The sequence below is a fragment of the Cyclopterus lumpus genome, chromosome 2 (genome assembly GCF_009769545.1).
Source record: "Cyclopterus lumpus isolate fCycLum1 chromosome 2, fCycLum1.pri, whole genome shotgun sequence".
Lineage (NCBI taxonomy): Eukaryota > Metazoa > Chordata > Actinopteri > Perciformes > Cyclopteridae > Cyclopterus > Cyclopterus lumpus.
In genome coordinates, this window is record NC_046967.1 from 10,737,400 (window position 1) to 10,761,058 (window position 23,659).

General features: G+C 46.6%; 1 protein-coding gene across 9 annotated transcripts in view; it reads right to left on the reverse strand.

The window, feature by feature from the left end:
- Positions 1 to 15,194: 15,194 nt before the first annotated feature.
- The window catches only part of tns1a (tensin 1a), a 52,973-nt gene continuing 44,508 nt past the window's right edge, over positions 15,195 to 23,659 (reverse strand). For 4 of the 9 annotated variants that reach the window (XM_034549680.1, XM_034549670.1, XM_034549730.1 and 1 more), the window contains 13 exons: positions 21,984 to 22,058; positions 21,444 to 21,525; positions 20,719 to 21,260; positions 20,538 to 20,624; positions 20,241 to 20,369; positions 20,073 to 20,168; positions 19,907 to 19,984; positions 19,743 to 19,814; positions 19,509 to 19,535; positions 19,083 to 19,251; positions 18,625 to 18,693; positions 18,479 to 18,508; positions 15,195 to 18,359 (listed from right to left, as the gene is read on the reverse strand). In XM_034549680.1, the coding sequence (XP_034405571.1) occupies positions 18,230 to 18,359; positions 18,479 to 18,508; positions 18,625 to 18,693; positions 19,083 to 19,251; positions 19,509 to 19,535; positions 19,743 to 19,814; positions 19,907 to 19,984; positions 20,073 to 20,168; positions 20,241 to 20,369; positions 20,538 to 20,624; positions 20,719 to 21,260; positions 21,444 to 21,525; positions 21,984 to 22,058 (1,586 nt within the window). In that variant the 3' untranslated portion in view covers positions 15,195 to 18,229. Of the gene's footprint in view, positions 18,360 to 18,478; positions 18,509 to 18,624; positions 18,694 to 19,082; positions 19,430 to 19,508; positions 19,536 to 19,742; positions 19,815 to 19,906; positions 19,985 to 20,072; positions 20,169 to 20,240; positions 20,370 to 20,537; positions 20,625 to 20,718; positions 21,261 to 21,443; positions 21,526 to 21,983; positions 22,059 to 23,659 lie in introns of those variants that run through there. The other 5 variants (XM_034549740.1, XM_034549689.1, XR_004611025.1 and 2 more) reach the window with 4 other exon arrangements.

A 23,659-nucleotide genomic window follows, 5' to 3' on the forward strand; every position in this document is an offset into this window, starting at 1 on the left:
CCGGGTTCAGAGCAAAATGTATAATCTGTGGCTTTGAGCTTGCCTTTAAGAAAAGAAGGAGAGAAAAAAGAAAAAGAAACTGCCAGAGGCGAAGCCTACAACGATGGGTATGTCAAACCACGGTTGGGGGGGGGGGGGGGGGGGGGGCTTGTCAAGTCCGTGCGCCGCGATGCTGATTCCACAGGGCGGGTGCTGGCTTGCCTCCAGATCTGGCAGATACGAGAGGCGATGCTCCTGAATGAGAGCCAGTCTCTCTCTCTCTCTCTCTCTCTCTCTCTCTCTCTCTCTCTCTCTCTCTCCAGAGTGGCCATGCAGTATCTATCCCCCCGTTGGCTCTCGTCGGTTTCTGCATGAAGCAGAAGGCAAGATCACTCCTTTCTAACCAAGCTCGCTTCAAACGAGCACACTCTGGAAACTCAATCTAAAAAACGCTGATGAGGTTTGTTTGAGTCGCAGCCAATGCGCTTCCCCGAGCCACGCTGTATGGGTTTAGGAGAGGAAAGAAAAAAGCAGTTTTTAGTGTTTACAGACCTCTTGTATAACACAACATGGTGCCATTACAGCCGAGCAGGACAGAACAACTTGGCAGCGGCAGAAGGAAATGTGACCTAATGCAACAGACTTCATGTCACACACAAGCAATGCAAACAGCGTTCGTCTCGTTTAAAGGGATAACAACTACATTTGTGGGGTGGTTGAACCGAGCTGAAGACGGATAGATTCCCTTCAAAAGGTTTTTATGGGGCACATTTCAACGGAGAGATGATGACTAACAACATATTTATTGGTCGGAGTGTTACCGGTCCCTAAATGCTCACTTAACTTCCTGCTCTTACTCAGACTGACATTTAGAAAGAGTGTATAGGGACGAGAGTTTTGAAGTTAAACTGTGCGTTCATGATTCATACAACAGTTAAAGTCCTCGAGTGTTGTACTTGACCCTTAATGGTTCAGATTTGGGAATGGTCTCCATCTCTGCTGGTTGGGAATCCCAGATGCTGATCTCCGTTGTTCGACATAACCTCCTTGGAGTATTCAAATGCATGTGGTGCACATGTTTCCATCTGCAGCTACACCATATGGATACATAATTCAAACCCTAACATGTCAGTTTCCATCTCTCTCTTTGTATCAGAAATCATTTAACAGCACCAAACTAAATGTAAGACTTTTCCCCGTCTTTTTTTGCCAAAGTACTGTAGCTTTAAATATTTGTGCGCCGCCGCCGCCAAAGATCGGCACAATGGATGTAAAAGGTCAGCGTTTGATGGTTTGGCACGTTCCAATAAATATCTGAGGGATTGTAGAAGATCTGCCCGTTATTTTGTTTCATACGGAGTCCAAGAGGAGTTCATTGGATGCTTTTTCGACCCTGGCCATCTTGAGTATTTGGTTTTATTTGCCTCTTTGTTTACATCCTGTTGCTCTTCATCTCGGCCGTGCACTTTAAGTGGAGTTTGTGTGTCCCGTGATGGGATGAATCCAACGTCACTCAGTACTGAAACTGACCTTGAAAGACCCACGCTGATCAAAGCGTCTTCACCGCGTCGAGTTTCACTTCCTCTCCCCCCCCCCTCCCCTCCCCTCAACCCCCCCCCCCCTGTGTTCAGGGAAAACTTTGTCGGCAAACTCCTCTCAGATCACTCGACCCCTGTTCGCCGCCGCCCTTGACCTTCGCGCCGCATCGGGTGTCAAATGACGTCACGGGTGCCGGAAAAGGTCAGCTCGCCGTCGCTCCCACACAAACAACCCCCCCCCCCCCCCCCCCCCCCCCCCCCCCCCCCCCCCCCCCCCCCCCCCCCCCCCCCCCCTTGTCTGCCTGATCTGAAGAAGGAGCGCCATTCACATTGTGAACCTGTGCGACACATCTGTCTCTCGCAGGTTCCCCATCCCAAAAAAATAAAATAAAAATAAAATCCCCCTTTCAAACATCGCCCTGAAACTCTCCTACACACTCACGGTTCATTAAGTGATGATTTATTACCCAGTGGCATATTGGCAACGCGAATATTTACACACTTGTTTTGTTTTCTGCAGATGTGAGACGAGGAGGAGCTGTGGTTCCGAGAGGAGCTGCTCGAGGTTCCCAAACCCCCGACGCTACGTCCCGCTAAAGGTTGGGTTTCCTGTGTAGTTTGGGTCGGAGTCAGTCGGCGTATATGGGCCATATGATGCACAGCTGCTGGAAGGAACGGTTGGGGATTTCCCCGGAAATTAAGTCCACGACTAAATGGGAGCGTTTAATGCTTTGGGTGTCTGTATTAACGACGTCTATAAAGCTCCTTTAACGACACGCTAGCTGCTTGGTCCGTTTAACTTTCGGCTAAGCAATGCTGGCACACAGCGTGCGTCCGTTCCACCACTCTCATCCAGGCGTTACCATAACACTCCCCAAAGTCTCTTCAAGCTTTAGGTATCCCCCCCCCCCCCTCTCTTCAGCAATGCGTCAACACGAAGTCCGGGTCCTTTGATCGCGTGTGAGATCTGAACGTTAGCTTTTAAAAGGTTCCAGTGTGAAGCATTTCAGGGGAATCGATCTGCAGAAAATGAATATAATGTGAATAACTGTGTTTTCATTAACCCACATGGATAATGTGTTGTTCAAGACTGAATGTTGACCTTTGACCTCCCGACCGATTCAACCGCACACTCACTCCCTCCGTGTCCTTGACTCCTTTGCCTGTCTTCTTCTCTTTTGGGACTGGAGTTGAGTCAATGCCAAAGTCAAAAACCTAGATAAGAGTTCTCAATAAAACGTTCAGAAAAAGTGACGCATACTTTGATAATAATGAAGTAAGTTATGAAAAGATGTTTAAGTTTTGTCTGAGACGAGAGGTCCGAGAGGTGCTTTTCACATCAGAACTCAAATACGGAGGCGTTCAAATCCTCCATCTTTTGCCCCTCTCATGTAGGATTCCCTACTTTTTCTCATGTCTTCATATCCTGAAGTAGTACAACTATATATATATATATATATATAAATATGTAAAAATGCCTAAAAGAGCTGGTATCGGCTGGATGTGGAGGTCTGATCACACGTCTGCAGCCGGGGAGAAGAATGTGCTCCAGCAAACAAGATAGAAAAGGTATTCACATTCAGAAGTTTATTCTAAATTTAAACGCAATAACCCACACGGGTGATTTTTTTTTCCTTCGACTGCGGCTTGGCTTGAAGCGGTCGCTCGTTATCACTCCGACTGTTTGCAGCTTGGCGTGGTTCAGCAGATGACTTGTTTGCGTGACTGATGCGCGCCGCATGACACAGTCAGAGCTTACTGTAAGCGACAAAAGCCGAGTCAACCGCTGGAAATGTGCTGAGGCGGCACGCGTCGCCCTCCCCTATACACACACAGAGAGAGAGAGAGAGAGAGAGAGAGAGAGAGAGAGAGTCGGTTCCCAGAAGGTCGTAAGCGCTAGATTTTCAGGAACAATTAGAGGAGTCTGCAGCGGGTAAACTGGGGCGGAAACTCCAAGCAATGCAAAAGTGCGTCTGCGTTTTGACACACAGGTGGAGCTCGTGGGTGTTGACCCCCCGTGGGTTTCCCACAAGGCATGCTGGGAAGAAAATGACACCGAAAACACACGGATGAACAAGATATACTGTGTTTTCTTAATGGCTCTTTAAGTGCAACAAAACCTACGCATTCTGACGTCGGGCACGGGGAACCTGGGTAAATAGCACGAAGCGGAGAGTTAATCAAGGGAAAGTCCCGGGTCATGGCCACGCTGTCAGATTGCCACTTCACTTGTGGGGGAAGTGGAGTGCGGCGATGCCACATCAATGGCTGCACAGCGTCAATGACGGTATCTGAATCAGAAGAAAAACAACAACGACCGCAACAACAACAACAACAACGTGACGTGTCGTTGACAGGGCTGCAGTAGCGAAAACAAAAAAATCTTGTGCCAATCCATATTGTAAGAACCGTCTTCGTGCCGGGCTGCGGTTGCTCCGATTACACAAACTTGTGAAGACGACGCCGAAATGAGACATCGGGCGGCGCAAATTTGGGAAACGTGATCCGCATGCAACAAACAAAACTATACAGCGCGAGGGGAGAGGAGGAAAAAAGAAAAAACGGGGTTTGGAGAGAGGTGCAGGCTGCAGGGTTCGCTCGAGGAGGAGGTTACAGGAAGCAGTACGTGAGATGGCAGATTGGCTGAAACCATGTCAGCACATCTGTGTGGCCCTGGCAACGGCAGGATTGGACAAAGGCGGATCATTGCATCCAGATGTTGGAAAAGCTCCGTTGTGTCTGTGCCACGGCGATTCTATTCAAAGAAACAAGTGCTTTTTTCTACGAATCCGTGGAACCGGAATATTCACATCTGTCGGCAAATCGTCTGTCTTTCGTAAAGAGAGCTGTCTTTTAAATGAAGACAAATTGTGTCAGGTGGTCTTTCACTCGGATTTGATCCATAACAAGTACGAGGACAACAACGTCGACCTTTAACTCTCACACTCGTCTTTTTTGCCTCCAAGTAGTGCACTAAATCCAGGGCCGGCTCTCGCTGTAGCACCTGCAAAGCGAGGTGCGTTTGGAAAACAGACTTTTGGCACCCTCGTTTCATCAGTCATTTTGGGAAAACGCTTTCTCAGAATTTGCGGTTTCTTCTTGTCTGCAGTGGGGCATGCCGAACATCTCCCAAGAAAATATGGATGAATTTGGCAAGAGGCAGCCCTCCGAGGAATCGTTTTGATTTACTGCCCCGAGGCTTTCGGGCCCTTGTTGTGGGCCCGAAGCAGTTTGAACTCGTGGCCTTGCTTTCCCTCTGGCGCGATGGTTAGCTTCTTTGTAAAAGGGTCTTTCCCAGAATAAGTCCCACTGCGGCTTTCGGGGTCAGAGTTATCCGGAGGAGCTAAACTAAGTCCTCCTGGCTTCGCTCGTGCATCGTTTAAGTATGCGTGTCTACGAAGTGCCAGAGACGCATTTCCTCCAGTTAGCGTCCTCTTTTTTTTTAGGACACCGACAACCAACAGATGAGATGTGCACACGCACAACGCGGTTCAAAATAATGGAGGATGAAGGAGACACGAGCCGGTCGACGTTCAGCCTCTTGTTTGTGTCTCAGTTGAGCTGCAACACGATAACGTCAGGGACCGAGACGTTGGCCCGGGTCCTCTTCGGGCTCATCAATTTCGGTTCCTCAATGATTCAAAAGGATTCAAAAGTTACTCAGAGACAGCCGGATCCTTTTGATTCTGTGTCCTGTGTCCCATTAGCTTTTCATGTGATCGCCATAAAGGAATCCGATATTAACTTCCAATGAGCGGCGTGATATCAATTATCACCAATTAAAATTAGAGGGAGCTCGATGTGAATCTTTACAACGTTCTTCCAATATGGACGGTACCTGGTCAATTAATTCAATAGTCCCAAGGCAACATTTAATGGGGATGCCAATAAACAATAAAGCTCCTCACAGCCTCGATCTTTGATCCCGTCCCAATTACAAACAACCAGAGGCAGATTTTAATCAGGTTGGTTCCTGCCTCGATCATTTTTTCGTTCAAAATCGTTGCATCGTTTCTTGAAATTTGCTGACGAAGGGAATGTGCACACGTTCAATCAAGTAGTAAATATGTCAGGTGTGAAAGCTCATAAAGCTGCACCCCTAATTTAATCATGTTCGGCTCCAGCATGGCATTGTATGGGGGGGGGGGCACATCCTCCAGCTCGACTATGGGAAAAGAATGTGCTGTGCTAAATGAAGCCCTCTGCCCTGACGTACCCGTGTCCACACTTTACTGCGTTCTTTCCACAAAGGCATGATTCTCCAAACTCCGCTTCTTGGAACTGAATCTGTAAAGTTCTGCAGCACAGCCCAGTCGCCGGGGGAGAAATGTTGGCACGGGACGTTTCTGCAAAACCACGGATTCGAATGTCGCATTTGGTCAGAGCAAGTGGCCTCCATTGAAAGTTACGTGGCACGGGACTATTGCAGTGAAATACGCTCTTTGGCAACAAAAAAAAAATCGACGTTTGTGATACTTTGAGGTTTTTGTTCAACAATATAATCTTCACGGGCAGAAGTAAAAAGACAACGTGCAAAGAGTCAATTCTGGGTTTGAGGACTGATTCATGCAGATCAAGAGTGCTGGAGTGGTTTGTGCGAGGGTCACGCAAACACAGGAGGTCACTGCTCTACCAAAAGTCAGTGTAATGTTACGTAAGAAAGTCCCGAGTGCTCAAAACTCACAAATGTTCCATTGACTCTTCTGCGGGCTTGTGTAAACAGCGTGGCCCTGTGGTTTCACACCCTCAGAGGTTCATTAGTATCAACAACCTGCGTAACAATCTGCATAATGACGTGTCGGTACAGGGAAGAATCTGTGGTGAGAATGCGATCCGGACGCTCCATTTTATGACCCCGGCACGGTTCGCATCGGGTAAGTAAGACACCTCCGCACTTCAAGACGTCCGGCCTTTCGTCAGCGTCCTTGGGGATCCTGCATGTCACGGCGATGCCAGAGGCCAAGGAGACCGGCATGACCAAGGGGACGAGAAACAGAGAGAGAGAGGAAAAAAAGAAAAGAAGAGGTTTCCGTGAACGTTGCAGATTCCTATCTGAGGTTGTCAGGTCCGCATTTTTGGATGCCGAGATACACCGAGAGATTGTCCCGCTGATGAGACTCGTGGAAATGGGAGCAAACAAAACAAACAAAAGCTACCTGTCTCATCTCTTTCTGGTTTTGAGTTATCAGTGTGCCTCCCCCCCCCCACACACACCCACCTGAAATCTGTCAAGTATCAGATACGTGCAGTGCTTCCAAAAAGTCCGCTGGATTGAAGCTCTTTTTCCCGTAAGACATGCGATACGGTAACAGGAGGGCATTGTCGGGCTGGGCCGAGTCGGGAGGGGGGTGTGGGGGGGGGGAGTTCTGTTTCGTAGACAGAAACTACTCGAAACGGCGAAGCGAATGAGAGACACACTGTCGTCTTGTGTTTCAGGAGCTCGGTTTCAGCTCGCGAGACGATTCAAAGAGAGGAGCTTGCCACTTTCCAAAGAAACTTGGCGTTAGAAAATGCGGAATATACACGCTCCTTTGAAAACTCCAAACGAGATACAATGTGTTCGTTAGCGAACTCTAGAGGCACGTGTAGCTCTTGGTGCGTTTCCCCGTGTTTTTTTCTTTGTGTCGGCTTTCTTTCGCAGAGCAAGACGAGAAGATCAATACCAGCCGCGGCCTCTTATGAATGTGAATGCTCAGAAGAAAGAAAAGAGTGGAAAAAAAGCTTTTTTTAATCATAATTTTTGCTATATTTACTGAAAAATAAACCACCTCCACATGTTCAACCCTCCTCACTTTTCGAAGGCCTAATTTTCTCGACTCTCGCTCTTCCGCGATCCCGCCGAGAGGCCGGACGCCGACAGACGGCGCTCATGTGAAAAAGAAAAAGAAACGCAGAGCAAACCTTTCACTAAGCTGTCACTGACACGTCTTAATACCCACTGCAGTCTTGATTTAATGACATGTCATGCCGTGCGGCCTGAGTCACTCTTCTTGGCCGGAGGCGAGGCTCTTAACAATCACACAGGGGGAGTTGATGGAAATGTGTCAGAGGGATGCACCTTTTCCTTCACTGCTCCACACAGAGACGCTCTTGTTTCGGGCCACAGACGGATGCTGACGTTTCTGTTGGCTATTGTGCGTAGGGTTTATTCTTCATACAAGGTTTCTCCCACTGTGCTAAATACAGATGGATTTGTCTACCTGCATTGGAGACATCCTCACCTGGATCGTTTTTGCATTCAGGCCTGAACTAATATCTGGAGAGAGCTTTTTTTTGTTGTTGCGTATTTGCAAAGGCGAGAGTCTTGAAGCCTTCCGGGATTATGTCTTTCAGACAGTGGCATTTCTCTGGGATTATGCTGCGCGTACGGCTCCTGCTCTCCTTGATGCCAATCAAAGTAGAGCTCAAGACGAGTTAATAAAGCGGGCGACGTTAGGGGAGGCAGAAGATGCGAGGATTCACTTTATCGCTCTCGATCCGCGTCGTTTCAAGACCGTCCCGTCGTGATGCGTCGCGAGAGACTCGTGACATCTGTGATTTTCGGGTCTATTATTGGATCTCCAGTCTAAAAGACTCTAAAAGAGCTGCAGGAACGTGGAAACTCTGCACTGGTTTAGAGATGAGGGGAGAATTTGCAGGTAAATGAGAACCTTAGTCCCCCCCCCCCCCCCGATGCCTCCATCCAGCTGATCCGACTCCTCCAAGGCAGGCGGGGGCAAGCGAAGTTTCCGTCTCCCTCTGTGTGTTTGCAAAAACCGGCAATCCTTCCCCAGCCAAAAAGACAGAACAGGCTGCTATTAATTACAAAGAAATATTATCCTCTTGCGGGAGGTTCGCAGCAACACCAGTATCCAAAGCAAACATATACGGTGTGCTTGGAAGCTTGGTGCCTTGTACAAGCTGCCGTGCCAAATCCAGGCCCAGCAGATCCTCTTACAGCAGATCAGAGAGAGGGAGGAGGGGAGGTTTGTTATCGTGCCCGTTGCAGCATCCTAATTTCCATTTTCATCTTCACTCCTTGACTCCATGAACTGGAGCAAAGAAACGTGACCGTTTTGTTAACTTTTCATCCGCAGAGAAGAAGAAAAAAGTTGTCCGAAACCAACCAACTAACTTCCCCGCAGCATCGGAGGGACTCCGATAAATGCTTTTCCAATGTGATAGCAGATGGTTGTGTGGGAGGTTGCGAGTTTTTTTTTCTTCGACATGCATAACACCATATCAACCCTGCAAACCGTGGAGGAGGAGGATATAGAGAGGATCGGGTTCATTACACTCAAGATGTTACATCTTGTCTTAAAAAAACAAAAACAAAAAAAAAGCCTTTTTCCGAGGCCAAGGAACCAACGGGGATGTGATGATAAAAACTGGATTCTTTTCTGGTGGTTCTAATATCATTTGACTGAGAAACATGTTGCATTTGAGCTTTACTGACGGTAGAAACCCATCAAAAGAAGTCAAGCAAGTCACCCTCATTTAGCTAGAAAGGGATTTAGCTACCGACGGCCCTACCAGTTGATTTACGGTTTGAGCCTCTGGAGCGAGGGGCCCCCTCGGCATGCGTCCCGCAGCGCGGCGCATAAAGACATCGTAAATAGCCGTTATTCCTTTGACATTACCTGCTGACTGGGAGGGGAGGGACATCCTGTGAAGCCAAAGGGAGGAACGCTCAGCGTCAGAATGATGGACGAGGGAGGCTTCGGCCGTGCGATGGAGCGACGTGGCGGGAGAGGTGACACCCAGTGGGCTGCTTGAGTGACAGCGGGAGCTGCAACACAATTTGTGCGTTTAAGAGACGTTGACGGTTCCAGCTCAGCGTGTGCACGTTCAGATTATTGACGGCAGGAAGTTGAAGCTGCACTGCGCAATTACGCAGAACATTTTTAAACCATTAAACTGCTTATAACATGTTTGGAAACACTTCATTTTACAGGCCCCATTGTGTTGATTTTTAATGATTTTGTGGAAAGATCCTACGGAGTCTGGAACTAATTATAGGGGAAAACATACCGTCTCATAAATATTAAGTACACACTTTCACAAATGTTTAGTTGACATGACAGGATATTACCATTTGACTGACTGCTGCATGAACCAATTGCGGTCCACCTAAATAAATAAGAGGTCAGGCTTATTTTTTTCAGTTAAAAAAGGAATAGGCCAAAAAAAGTGGGACTTAAATAGCTTTGTTACCATCGCGGCTACAAGAAAGGCCTCCGAAGGTGTGTGTGTGTGTGTGTGTGTGTGGACTGTCATCAAAGTCTCCGTCATCAGTTTCCCTCCACAAGAGGGGAAGACATATTGTTGTTGTGTCCAGGCCTGTGATGTTCTGCCTCCCTTCACCTCACACGACGCTCGCTCCGTATTAAGTGAATTTCGGACATTCCTCCGAGGACGAATTCATCCCTTCACCGAAACCCCCCGATTCCCGTATTGACACCGGAACTGCGCTGTTGACATTGAAAACAACCTGCGTGCACGAGCGACGTCGCGGAAAACAACTTTACAACCGAGCGCAGCCAAACCAACGTTTAAATGTAGGATGATAAAGGAAGAGGAGCCCGGAGATTAATGAAAGTCCAAAAAACAGAGTATTTGTGCTTATATTATTGCTTATAAAACGTGTATACATAAGGATTCCAATACAGTTGACTCTCTCCTTCACTGTCACTTGGTATGAGCAGGTTCCCGTCTGCATGCACCTTCGGAAGTAAAGAAATGCCAAACTCAGGGTCAAAGGTCAAAGGCGAGTCAAACAAGAACTGACAGTAGCCGCTTCAGGACCAAAAAGACGTGGATGTTTGAGGTCACGGACAGAGGCCAGAGGCCCGCCAGCTGTTGTTCTGGGCCTTCCTTGTTTGCCACTCCAGGTGATGTTCTCCAGTTTCTTCTTCTCACCTTTATTTATCCACAGAGGTTTTTGCCGAGTAGGCACGGCGTCCTCTACGCATAAAGTTTTCACACAGTCGGGAGAGCCGCTCGGTAAAAAAACCCACTTCTGCCGTCGACCGCCGAGCTGCTCCTCTGGTTAGTGCAGAGAGAAGGGTGAATTATGCTTTTTTTGCTTCCTCTACCCACAGCTTCCCAAGCAGACTGGGGATTTGAAGATGTCGACGCACGCAGACACAAGCCTGTGTGTGTGTGTGTGTGTGTGTGTGTGTAGCGAGAACATGTTGGATGAAACCCGCCACGAGAGAGGGGCGTCGCTGACGGTGTGACATCACTTTGGTCGCGTGAACGCTCGCAGATGAGTCGAGCGTTTAAAAAAAAAAGAAGAGAAAATTCAAACAATAAAATACAAATCACAACAAGAAGGAAGAGACAAAAAGCCAACTGAGCTTATTTGAAGCCTCCACCTATATAATATAAAAAAAAATGCAAAAGATATTCAACAAAAGAAAGAAAGAAAAGAAAGAAAAATAATGTAAAAATTTAAATCGAGCATTGAAAATACCGACGGCCGAAAGACCACCAAAATAAAAGGTATAGAAGAAAAGAAAAAGTTAGTGAAACATGGTGAGAAATCAAATTATTATAAATAAAAAAAGAGCACGTCCAGTACCAAACTGAACATATACACAGTATAAAATAAATCCTGTGAATGCACAACTCCCGCTGTCCTGAAGGAATTCCTGCTCTGTTTTACAAGATTTACAAGGTGCATTTTACACACCGGAGGAATTCACAGCATATACACTATATGCACGGGAGGCGTGTGAATGTGCATACTCTGCATATACAGTATAGGCACGGGAGGCGTCTGATTATTTAAACAATTTGATTTGAAATGGACAGAAAAAGCAGAATGGTCATCCATGTTCCGGAGAAATATGCTGTTTAAAAAGATAAAAAGGGACGTTTTTGTAGTTTTCTGGCAGCTCCGTCTCTGAATGAATGTGTCGAGGGGTGTAAGTTCCAGCGTGGAGGAGATCGTCTCGATTTGTATTGCTATTGGCAGAATTCATAGACTAAATAAGGGTTGTGTAATGGAATCGGTGCTGCCTTAAACACGGGAAATAAATGGGGGTGGTTATGTTCATTCATACTGGAAATTATCGCTGCATTTAGGAGAAAAAAAAAACATTCAAAAGCAAAGAAATTATGAACTTTGGAAAAGACACTGACGGTGAAATCACTCCTCGAGTTCACCTCAAAAGGAGCTTTTCAGCCAGATGAGTCTTCAAGTTAAAAGCTTTTCTTACTTTAAGGGAAAGATTTCCAGCAATAGGAATCTCAGACGTGGAGACGAAAAGGCGCCGTGTCACATGAATAATATCACCTGAGAAAGAAAAAAAAAAAAGCATCGGAAAAGACATTATGCAGGTAACTCCATACATTGGGGCTCCTCTCAATTGGCCCCCGAGGACCGGCCCCTCCCAAAGCCCTCGAGGGCCACGTCGTTAAAAAAAGAAACACTTACACCCCGTCATGACTCAAGTTTGGGAGTATTCACATTCATGACCGTTTGTGTGTGTGGTCATATAATGTGCTGATCTTGTGTCTGTACGCTAAATATGAAGCTGGAGCCAGGAGACTGTTAGCGTAGCTTAGCATAAAGACTGGAAACAGGGGGAAACATTAGCCTGGTGCTGTTCAAAGGCAGTAAACTCCCCGGTCGGCGCCTCGAAAGATCTCTGATTGATGAATTATATCTTGTTTGATCTGTCCAAGCGGTGGCGTTATGATGGTGCTTTGCTTCGTCTTTATGCTAAGCTAAAAGTATAATCACTTGGCCAATCAGGAAATATGGCATGCCTTGTTCAAAATTCAAACACGTCTCTAAAACCACGAAATAAGTACAACTTCTGCATATATTTCCGTGGCATAGACCAGAGGAAACATTCTTTTTTTTATTTTTTTGATCCTGGCGTTGAGAAACCTGCTCGTTGTTTTCCGTCCAAATCTAAGTCCACGCTTCACTGGGATGCCTCACAGTCTCCAACTCACAACCAACAGTTGACCCTTTTTCAAAGCCGTGTTGGATTTTTTTACTGGATTTGCACGTCGGTGCGGCAGATACGAGCGCCGATTAGCGCTTGTGATGCGCGATCGCTGTTCCGGAGAGACTTTCACATGAGCGTGAAGATAAAACGTGGGGAGTCAGTGAGACACGACGAGAGTCCAACAGGGCCTTTGCTCTGCAGCTTTGGCGGAGAGCACAGCTGGCACGTCTCACCGGCCTCTTTCTGACCAACATGTGGATGTGAGGAGAAAGCCCAGTGTACCGTTTCCAGCCCTCATTAGCCTGCACTGTTATCCTAAGGAAAGCCTCAGGAGCCGTAAATTGTTCAGGGGTTAGGGGGCGAAATCCAAGCTTCTGAGAAGACGACCGACCACGAGCTGGAACAGCGTAAGAACATCGCCGATGAGCTTTTTAAATCATTCCCTAAAATGATGTCTGGATGCTTGGAGGCAGTGAAAAGACAACTATGCATTCGGCCGCCACTTGAAATAAACACCTGCCGCTCTGCTTCGTGAGCGGCTGCAGGAGATTAAACCCATGTCTCGTGAAACCCAGTAATAAGTCCTCTTTGGGAGGTAGAAGACACGGAGGAGCTGGAGTGCAAACCAAAACAAGCAGGTTGATTTTTTCCATTTGATAAGAGTGGGAATTTTCCCTTATTTGAATATTTACAGTCCAGTGGCGTTTACGTGTGCAGGGGTCAGGTTTTTCCGAGACAACCGAGCGTGCTTGAGGAAGGTCATACTGCGGACTGGGCACATTTCCACTGCACACTCTGGTTCATGTTTTTGGTCATGTGCTTCAGAGTGTAGTTTTAACATTAGCCGTGTGTCCGTTCACATACACTTATTGCCTCTTTTGAAGCATTGCATGAGTAAATCTGTTTTCTATAACTTTCTCAACGCCAACCTTTTCGTGGCCATTTTGCGTGACTGCATACCGGGGGGGGGAACGTTAGCTAGCTAACCGCGCGCTCGTCCTCCACCCGACCATTTTTCGTGACCACCGTGTGGCGAAAGTCAAACGTGGTTGAGGATAGAAGGACCTCGTTTATTTGCCCCGAGCCAGAAGTGAAATATCCTCCGCCATGGTCGTGTGCATTAGCACAACATTTATTAGCATTAAAGGTTTTGGTGATTCAAGTAGGCCCACATGTAGAAATGTCTTGTTCCCGACGGATTGGCAGAATTCAGACTTTCCTGGTTCCTACAATCTGTCTGTTTCTATCCAACTCTTCAAAATTGAGTTTTTCGTCACTCGTATGAAGACTGGAGAAAACGACTTGTGTTTTTAGTTGAGACAGGAAAGTGCTAAAAATGCTCCGTCAGGTGCATTTGAACCGTGCTAGATCCCAGGCCACAAAACCTTTTTTTGACAAGTCATTCTCTCGTCGCATGTTCTTTGGCGTAACCAGACGGGACGTCATTTCCATCACCACCGCCCAGCCCCTCCTCCCTCAAAGACCATTTTTTCCCGATTTTTATTTATTCTTTCTTTAGATGAATTGGCCGCCGATCGAACCCCCGAGCCCCCACCGCCCCCGCCCTCGGGATCTCTTGTAAAAGAAAAACGTTGCTCGTCGATGGGATTACCGTGGTCAAATAAAGGCGTCAATTCAAGTCAACTCACAGTGGGCTCCGTGGACAGCCGGCTACCTTTACATCTGTCCCGTTTAAAAAAAAAAGTGTGAATGTATACATGCGGTAGTGTCTATGAACGGAGCCAAGAGAGACCCACGGTGAGAGCGCGCCTGCCTCACAGCTCATAATGTGGAAACGGCGAAGTGGAGAGCGACAGTGCGTTAATGTAGTTTCTCGGCGGGGGGAAGTGTGTCATGCATATTTGGGAGTTTGAACACCGTCTGCAGCCGTGAGAAACCTCACAGGCTTCTGATTATATTTCTTTATTGCCCGTCTCCGTCTCCCAATGCCCCCGCCGACTCTCGCCGGTCTCAGGCGTTGGCGTGGGCTCGGGGGGCCCTAAACTTGGAATCAAACACCGAGCAAACAAACAAGACTGAGCTACTGCTTGGAGCGCTGCCTTGTTGACTCTGGACTTCCCCAAGTGGCTCGCCCACAAACACACACCTGTTATCCATTTGTTTGCCCTCTGTGTAATCGTTGAGCTCTGGAGCGTTTTTTTTTTTAATGTTCTGGTTGTGGGCGAAACTATTTTTGTTATCTATTGCCTATAAGGTAGGAAATAGATAGAAAATAAGATGTTTTTGATTTATTAACCAGATTTGTAGCCTGGAGATGCTTCAAGGCAAAAAGCCATCTTCAGATCACTAAAGTAAAAATTAAAAAAGCTGCACTCTTTTGGCCTTTCTCTACGTGCCACGTGAACAAAAACGGAGCCTGCCTTTCGCTTTGAAACTCATACATTTATTTTAGAGTAATTCTAAAGGATAACACAAGGGGAAGTCTGAACTAAACAGGCAGGAGTTTGACAGTAAGAGGAAGTTGAGGTGAGGAGGGCGGCGGGTGAACCGACGGTCACATGTGCCTTCGATGCTAAAGTCCTTTTATTGGAGGTTTGGATTTCGATCAAATGACCAAACTAATATGACACATTTGACTTGTGATGAACAGCGAGCTTAAACAAACCTCCCCGAGGTGTCCCGTGTTGGACATGAGACCAGAGGAAGGAGAATCGTGAAATACCGCTATAAAACATATTCATCACGAGTCACAAAACAACCCACATACCTTGAATGTAACTGATTTGTATTGCTTTAATGTTTTTTTTTCCTCCTTAGGAACAGGTAAGCCATGACAATATAATGTAAATGATAAGCGCAAACAAAAATCCGAGACCCTTTTGTACATTCATAGTATCGCATTCACACAACAAGTCCCATCAAATCTCTTCTTTTTCACGGAAACAAGGTAACTCTTGACTCAAAGCCAACAGGTAAAATGCAATTTTTAGATTATATTTAATTTTATCCAGAGAACTTTCTTCTCTTTTTTTTTTTTCTTCTTAAAAATTGACTATAAAAATGGCACAAAGCGTGTTAGTAGTCGATTTTAAGTGCAATGTACCTCTTTGCTCTCAATGAAGTGCCACCATGCATTCCTCCATTCGTTAGCATGGACCGCTAAAACTGCTGTGACGACAATGAAAGGAGATAATAACATGTCGGGGGGGGAATAGAGAATAAATAAGAATAAATAAAATCTGTGACATGTGGAATTTCTTCTTTTGGTACTGTGACTGTATAAGTGCTTTGTTTGCACACTTCCAACTGGGGGGGGGGGCGGACCTGTTCTCTCTCGAACAGCCCAATTTCTGGAGCATTGAGAAGGCCATTAAAAAAATGTAATAATGTAAACCCGAGGGCCCCGTTGTGTTAGTTGTACATGACCAATTACACACACACACACACACTGAGCCTTCTTAAATCTGCTGCTGAAGCTGAGCGAGGTGTGTAAAGTGTGTAAAGTGTGTAAAGTGTGAAACGCAGAAATTCGGAGTAGCGGTTGAACGTAAAAAAAAGCGACATGCAGTGTTTGAATCTTTGGCAAAAAAAAAATGATAAAATGGAACTGTCATGGGTGCATACAGCTGTTTTCATATTGCATTTGAGGGTGGCTTCTGAACTTTTTTTTTTTCGTGCTTCCCTTTTTTTTCATTTTTATTTTTATTTATTTTTAATCTAAAATCGACATGATCTATCGGCTACGACGCATTTGCTTCTGCGAGCGTGTTCCTGCTGCTGAAACACCCTCGAATGCTTCTGTCCATGCAATCCAGACGCTTCTACCTCATTCATGCCCTTCCTCGTTCCGAGAGAACGCAAAAAAACAAACAAAATGAAAGAAGAAAAAAAACATGACGAGCCGAAAAAAAAACAAATGTATACATGTACAAAGTAATGTACACCATATATTCAAACACATTTCAAAATCCGTCGGACTTTGAAATCATTAGCCAAAATAAGTATATCTTTTTTTTTTTCTCAACCCATTAGGTAATCTTCTAGACTGTACAATATATGTATATATGAGTAATCATGAGGGACCAAAGCAACAAAAATAAATACTTTTTCGCTATGTCACCTTTCAAAGTAGTATATCTATGTACATTTATATCAATTTTCCTTAGCTTATTGTGAATGGTTGAGCGTGTGTTCAACAAGCAGGCATATTGCGCACAGTGTGGAAACTCCTTTTTTTTCCTCTTCTTCTTCTTCTTCTTCTTCTTCTACTTCTTTGACCTAAAAAGGTATCTAAATGTAAATTTTGACGACACTGCGGAAGGAAAAAACAAACAAAAAAAGACCGGACCGTCCTCGATACAGTGAAAGGTAACCCTGGCTCAAATGGACCATAAACATAAAAAGAAAAAGTAAAAAATATATAGCATCTCGCCATCATGTGACCACTTCAACAATGGGTTGTCTACTTCTTTTCAAGACTCTTGAGAAGAGCACAAAAAAATGTTGTCTATTTCATGCAGTCTTTGACAAGTCGTACAGCCTCAGTGTACTTGTCTAAAAGGTTTTTTAAGTCATTTTTAGCACACAGCATAGAATGTTTTCAGTGATGTTGAATGTAGCTATGAGGGAGGGTGCAATTCTGGGACAACAACATGCATAAAGAACAGTGCATAGGTCCAGGTCGTTGGGCCAGTCCCTGGTGATTTCCAGTGTGTTTCAGATCCACTACTGCAAGCAGTTTGGTGATGAGCAAAGTCAGAGAGAAAGGGGGTCCAAGCCTGAAGGAGCGGCGCCATCTTGTGGACAAACAAGTCTTCCTCTCTCTCTACCGTCTGCCATGCTATGAGGAGCTTGCTGACTTCAGTGGGAAATCCAATAAGCGAGTTTTGAGAGAGAGAGAGAGACATGTCAGGCTCGGACCAGGTGTGTGTGGGGGGGGGGGGGGGGCGTCGAAGTGATGCGAGTGTGCATTGACACGAGGTGAGGCGACACCTTTTTTTTTTTTTTTTTAAAGTCTGGTTTGCTATGCGCAGTTTCGATCAGTCTTTAGTTTCGCTGCGGAGCCCTTTTCCAACACACAACAGACCCCGAAGAAAGACCACTCTAAAAAGGATTTCACAATGATTTTCTTTTTCTTTTTTTTGTGGAAGGTAGAAGAACCAAGCTTAAAGATCAAGCTAACATGCATAAGGTCTTCAGATACTGTTTTGCTAAAAGCCATCGAGGCCAAACTTTTTTCCTGAAGACGAGTTCAAGAAGAAAGCGTATTTCTTTTCTTTTTTTTTTTTTTTTTTGTTCAACACTTCATCTTTTGAAAAGAGGAAATCATAATGGCTTCATAGCTACATCTTTCTTGCACTTGTATTGCAACTACCTTTGGTAAATCAATCAAAGAAATCGACAACGGAAAACCCTGAAACTTACGAGTCCTTACGCGTTCCTCGACTGAACTCGGTTCCTTTAGTCTTTAACTAGCGCTTCTTCTAGTACAGGTTCCCCCGTTCGTACATTTCCTCCCTTCAATGGCCTCCATGTTTGTCACGTTCACCACACTTCCTCCGCTCGAGCCACTCTGGATCCAAATCCCTCAAGTGGAGACTCTTCCAAAAATGTCCAAAGTCAAGACAAACCAGCAAGGCAGAGAGAAAAAGAGAGAGAGAGAGAGAGAGAAGGGGAACAAACCAACAGGAAACAAGGAGAGAGAGAGAAGGGCGTCATCGGGCCCCCGGCGGAAAAAGACACACCGATGACGAAGGAAGATTTCAAAATGGCCGCTTGCCATTCGGACGTCGAGGGGGGAGGGGGGTTTCACCGCTTCATCATTTTGGACGCGAAGCTGACGATGGCGGAGGCGGGCTGATCTGGGTCCAGCTCGGCAAACAGGTGGCTGACATTGTCTGTTGTGCTTCCTTGTTTCCTCGCCACGAATCCGAAAAGCCTGGTGGGATTTAAAAAAAAAGATTTATTATATTTATTTTCCAGCACCACAATAACCAGAAAAGAAAAAGACATCATGTGCATGTAATATATCTATTTCCCCCGAATTATAAAACGTACTTCACTGAGCCGCCTCCTTCTTTGCCCCATCTATTGAAGAAGAAAAAAAAAAAAACACAATTATAGTTATTTCTTTATACGAGACGATCAAAAAGTGTTTTTCTTTGTTCTGTTATTGACGAGCGAACGGTCTGGAGGGTTCTTACTTCCTGTCCTGGGGATCGATGTTGCAGTAGGTTACCGTGTTGATGGGATAGTGTCGCCTGAAGAAAAGTCTGCAGCAAGAGAAATGATGCACACACACACACACACACACACACACACACACACACATCAGAGTTACTCGGAGGGTTGAAGCCACAGTGTCTTCTTCCGGATCGCCACTCGGGGGCGCCAAAGTAAGTCATGTTTGCGATCTTCCTCTGTGATTTGATGTCTCTATCGTCGGATCCAGGGATGCCCGTCTTAATCAATTTGTCGATTAGTCGTTTTTTTAATGCTTTTTCATGAATGACTTATTTCCAAGAAACTTCTGAGCATGTCTCCAGTGAACACAAGATTTAAATGTGTGCTTTTGTGTGACTCTTTGTGGAGAAACTCAGTTTTAGTGAAGATTTCTTTTTTTTTTAATACCAATTTCAATAGGAAATAGGCGTCGACTCACTTCCTCTGACTGTCGGTGAGCGTGATGCCCTGCGTGGACACTTTGAAGTGCACGGCGGTCGCGTCAGGCAGAGGGTCGGTCGCCAGCGTCTGACTGATCGCCTTGGCAACGGCCTGAGGCCCCGTGAGGGACTCCATGTCCACGGAGTTGATGTAGAGAACATTGCACGCTAGAGGACAACAACACAGAGGCGCCGTTACCTAAACACAAGAAGAGGAGACAGCGATGTGCATGCAGCTCCATGCGAGGGGACGGGGAGGTGCCGTGAGGATGAAGACCGGTGTGTAGTCACAACGGGACTCTCAATTTACGGCGCATGCGGTTCATTTGATGGATCGTTTGATGAACTGGATGGAAAGCATTGGTTTCTGTGAGAGCATGCATCACACCGCATTCACATTCGGTCAGAGTGCACAATGCATTTACCGTGGGCGTCCTCGGGAACCTTCTGGACTGTAAGGCAAGGGGTGACAATGTGTGAGCAAGTGAACCCGAGCAATGAAAGGCCTCACGTTGGAATCCATACACGTTTGCCACTGATTGCTTATCGTCATACTTTTGCTTGGAAAGTCAAGTAAATCTCGCTCATGCATTTACGATTTCATTCATTTTGCACGTGCAAGCGTCTCTCTCCAACGGGTGGATTACACTGGCGCTCACCTGCTCCCTGCTTCAGAAGTTCAACCACTGGATCAGTAGGTGTGGCGAGCTCCAACGCCTCTTCGTTTGGGTCTGCGGGGGCGACGAATGGGAACGATCAATTATGTCAGAAAAACACACAGCGGCCCGTAACGTTCGTCCATAGATGAGAGGATGACGCTGACCTTTGGCGGGGATCATCAGCTTACAGGGCAGAGCCAGCGGAGTCATCGAGTGTTGGTACACCAGAGCGGAAAGACACCCTATACGGACCCGAAAAGAATCTCTCGGTTCAACTTGATCGCTTCTGATATCGAATGCTGATGTTCGAGCCCGAGGCAATAAACTCACCAAAGTAGGGTTCATTGGGACAACCCTTCAGACGGACGCCTTTGGGGCTCGTCTCGATCAGGAAGTGCCTCACCAGCTCATTGGTCAGGTCACCAACTGGAAAAAATAAAGGTATTTAGAAGATCAGATATTCTGTTTCAGAATAAAAGCAGCCGTTTGTTTCTTTACCTTTCTTGGTCTGTTGGATGGTCGGTGGCGGGCAGGCCACCTTCATGGCCAGACCGTAGGCTCCTCTGAAGGAGTGGCTGTCCCTGATGATGAACGCCCCCGGCTCCCTGTCCTTCAACACGTTGATGGCTGTGTGAAGGAGGAGGAAAGAGGAAGAGGAAACAGGATGATGAGAAAGGGGAAATGACCAACATGTGCCAAAAAAGATGAAAGCAGAATACACAATCATGTGTTGTTTACTCTGTTTCACAAGACGATCAATAAACTCAAAGCGCTGGTTTGTTTGATGACTCTCACCCTGCTCTCTGGTGATGTCTGGCTTGTACCAGAACTTGGAGGTGTCCTGGACGAACTTGACATTCATCTTAATGTCCGGATAGCCATCTGTTTGGACCAAAGAGACAAGGGCGTGATGAGCTGGAGGAGACACAGACACTCTGAGAGGCAAAGCACCGTGTCATGCGTCTCTTTGTATCACCGTATATGGACTTCGAGACGTCCGGGAGCGTGTGCGTGCCGGAGAGGTTCGGTGTGCTGCCGCCGCTGGCCGGCGTCAGGTTCTTGTTGTCCGTCCTCTCCGCGTCGCCGCTGGACATGTGCCTCTTCTCCGGCAGCTGTGGGGAGACGGGGAAGGCCGGCGTGGAGGGCGGTTGGGCGCTCCCCTGACGGGAAGCAGCCCCCAGCTCGTCGGGCGTGCCGTGGCCGCCCGCTGCCGCCGCGCGGCGCCCCATCTGGGGGCTGGGGGGCACGCCGGCTGCCGTTTTAGGGCTGCGGCCAATCAGAGGGCTGGATGGGAAGCCGGCTGGAGGAGGGTGTCTGGCCAGTAAGGGGCTGGCTTGACCCAGGCGTCTCTGCAGGGCGGGGCTCGGCGGCGTGTTGGTGGCCACGGTGCGGTGGAGGGTGTTGGGGCTGCCGGGGACGGTGTGGACGCCCATGATGTTGACCTGGGAGCCCTCGGGGGAGGTGGGTCTGTACGGGTAGGAGGGGACGGGACTGTGAGGCGAAGAACCAATCCTCCTTCTGCACCCAAAAGAACAAGACATCATTATTATTAGTATTATTATTATTAAGAGTCGGCACCTTAACTGTCATTTACTACAGCAAATAAGGAACTATTGATATGCAGGTCAAGTGTTTTGCTGCTGCTATTAAAACTAGATGCAAAACTGATAGATTTAAATAATTGGACTTTTTCCCACTCACCCGTCAGCGCTGTGGACGGGACTGCTGGAGGAGAAAGGAGCGTTGAACGGTTGTGCTCTGCAGTCCCCAAAACTGCGATTATCTGAATATCACAAAGCATCACAGAAACAAAGTCAGTCTCAACTATGTGTGCATTTTTATCTTAAATCCAGAAACAAATGAGACGCAGCAAACATGTGAAGCCGTGACAGAAAAAGGAAATGATTCAAAGCAAATGGGCCGAAGACAGGAGACGCTGATAGAAAGTTCCTTACCTTGCTCTCCATCGTTAGAATCAGAGTCTGACAGCAGGAAACGATAGAAAGCCAGAGAGGAGGAGATGTGTGGAAGAGGAGGAGACAAGGAGGAAACGTTTGAGCGCTAAGCACCTCATGGGTTCGTGTTAGCTGTTAGCATTCAGTGGTTAGCATTACGCTTCTAAATATCTTCTATTTTACCTTTGGATCCTCTCAAGTAGCTTCAATGTTGTTAGAATAATCAAACGAATGGGACATTTGACTCAAATAAAGATGAACACATGATATCTGTATGTACACTGACCTGATCCTCCCTGGTGGTGAGGCTTCAGTCCCAGAGCTGACAGAGGAGTCTTGGTCAAACCCGGAGGAGAGCGAGCTGCAGGGGGGAAAGAAATATAACTATTAAACATAACCACCACCACCACCGAGGACAATGAGGTACGAACTGCACATACAGGCACATGCAATGTAAAACAACCAATGAAAAGGCGTGGAAAGACACAATTCTTCACTTTGTCATCGATGCAATGAGCCATGAAGAATGCATCAGATAATTTATTTCTCTCATATTATTTAATGAAATATATTGATGCACCTGAGCGTCACAATATTATGTTTTGTGCTATACTGCCTTCTCAAAAAACACTGCATTGATTGGATGTAGAATGTATCACAAGTATTTAGTGATGAGGATATTAACAGCATGCTGTGACCCCAACGGGGGTCACGTCCGTGTTAGATTATGAACATGAGTCAACAACACGGTTTGAAATGGGGGTCATAAAGAGTTATTTCCAAAAAAGATCTCGTCGGTGAGGAACCTGCATTTGGCATCCTTTTATAGACAAGATCCTTTATATATATATATATAACTGGACATCCAGCATTTTGGAAATAAACTCGTTTTTTTTAATATTATTAATCCTCCACTTATAAAAAATAAATAATCCAGATTAATAGCATGACCGGGATTGACCACATGGAGGGGTGAGGGCGGCGTAGAGGTGAAAGGTTCTGTGCCACACAGAGCGGATTCTTACTGCAACAGCCGTGTGCGTTCAGGGCCCGCAGGAGAGGAGGCGGGGCTTGTTTACCAACCTCAACATGCCTACACACTCCTGTCAATCATCACAGGTGGTTGGTGTCTGGATATTCTCTAATAAGACACGTCTCACGGGGTTTGGATCGGAGGATGTAATGTATTCGATTTGGCCTTCTCCTTTTCACGAACTTTAAAATAAAAATAAAAATTTTAAAAACACGCACGACGACAGAAATCTGTGTTTCTCTGTGTTTCATTAACGATACTCGTTTTAAATAAACAGAAGGTAAAGGCGATGAATTTGCCTGTAAGGAAAACACCTCTTCCGATTGTTATTAACTAGATTTGCACACGCCTGCTTCGTGTCACGAAAGTCATGAAGACGCTTGGACATTGAAATTCTCTTTTTCGAGCGGCGTGAAAAGCGCAACGTCATCAAAATGTGGGTTTTTATCGCTCTGCTTTTACGTTACCAAAACTCCCAAAAGGTTTCCATGTAAACCACGAGGAGTGATTAGAAGTGAGCTGCCGGTTCTCTCGTCACCTTCAGGCATGAGTGAAGCTGAAGAGGCCGCCCTATGCAAAACCACAAAAGGCTTCCGGACGGACGCTTATATGTCCTGGACGCCGCTCTGCGTCTCCACCGCGCTGCAGGACTCCCCTTCCTCCGTCTTCTCACACAAAACACAGCGATGGAGCAAACGTTGGCCCGTGTCCTGCTCCTCCTGAGCTCGTCTGCGGCTCTTTCCAAGTACGTCCACGTCCCGGAGACGTTGGACTGGCACGAGGCTCAGGAGTACTGCCGGCGGCATCACACCGACCTGGCTCCCATCAGTAATGAGTACGACGTAGAGCGCCTTCGACTGCTTACCGGAGACAGCAAGGCAGTCATGTGGATCGGACTGCAGAGGAATTTACTGAACAGAAGTGAATGG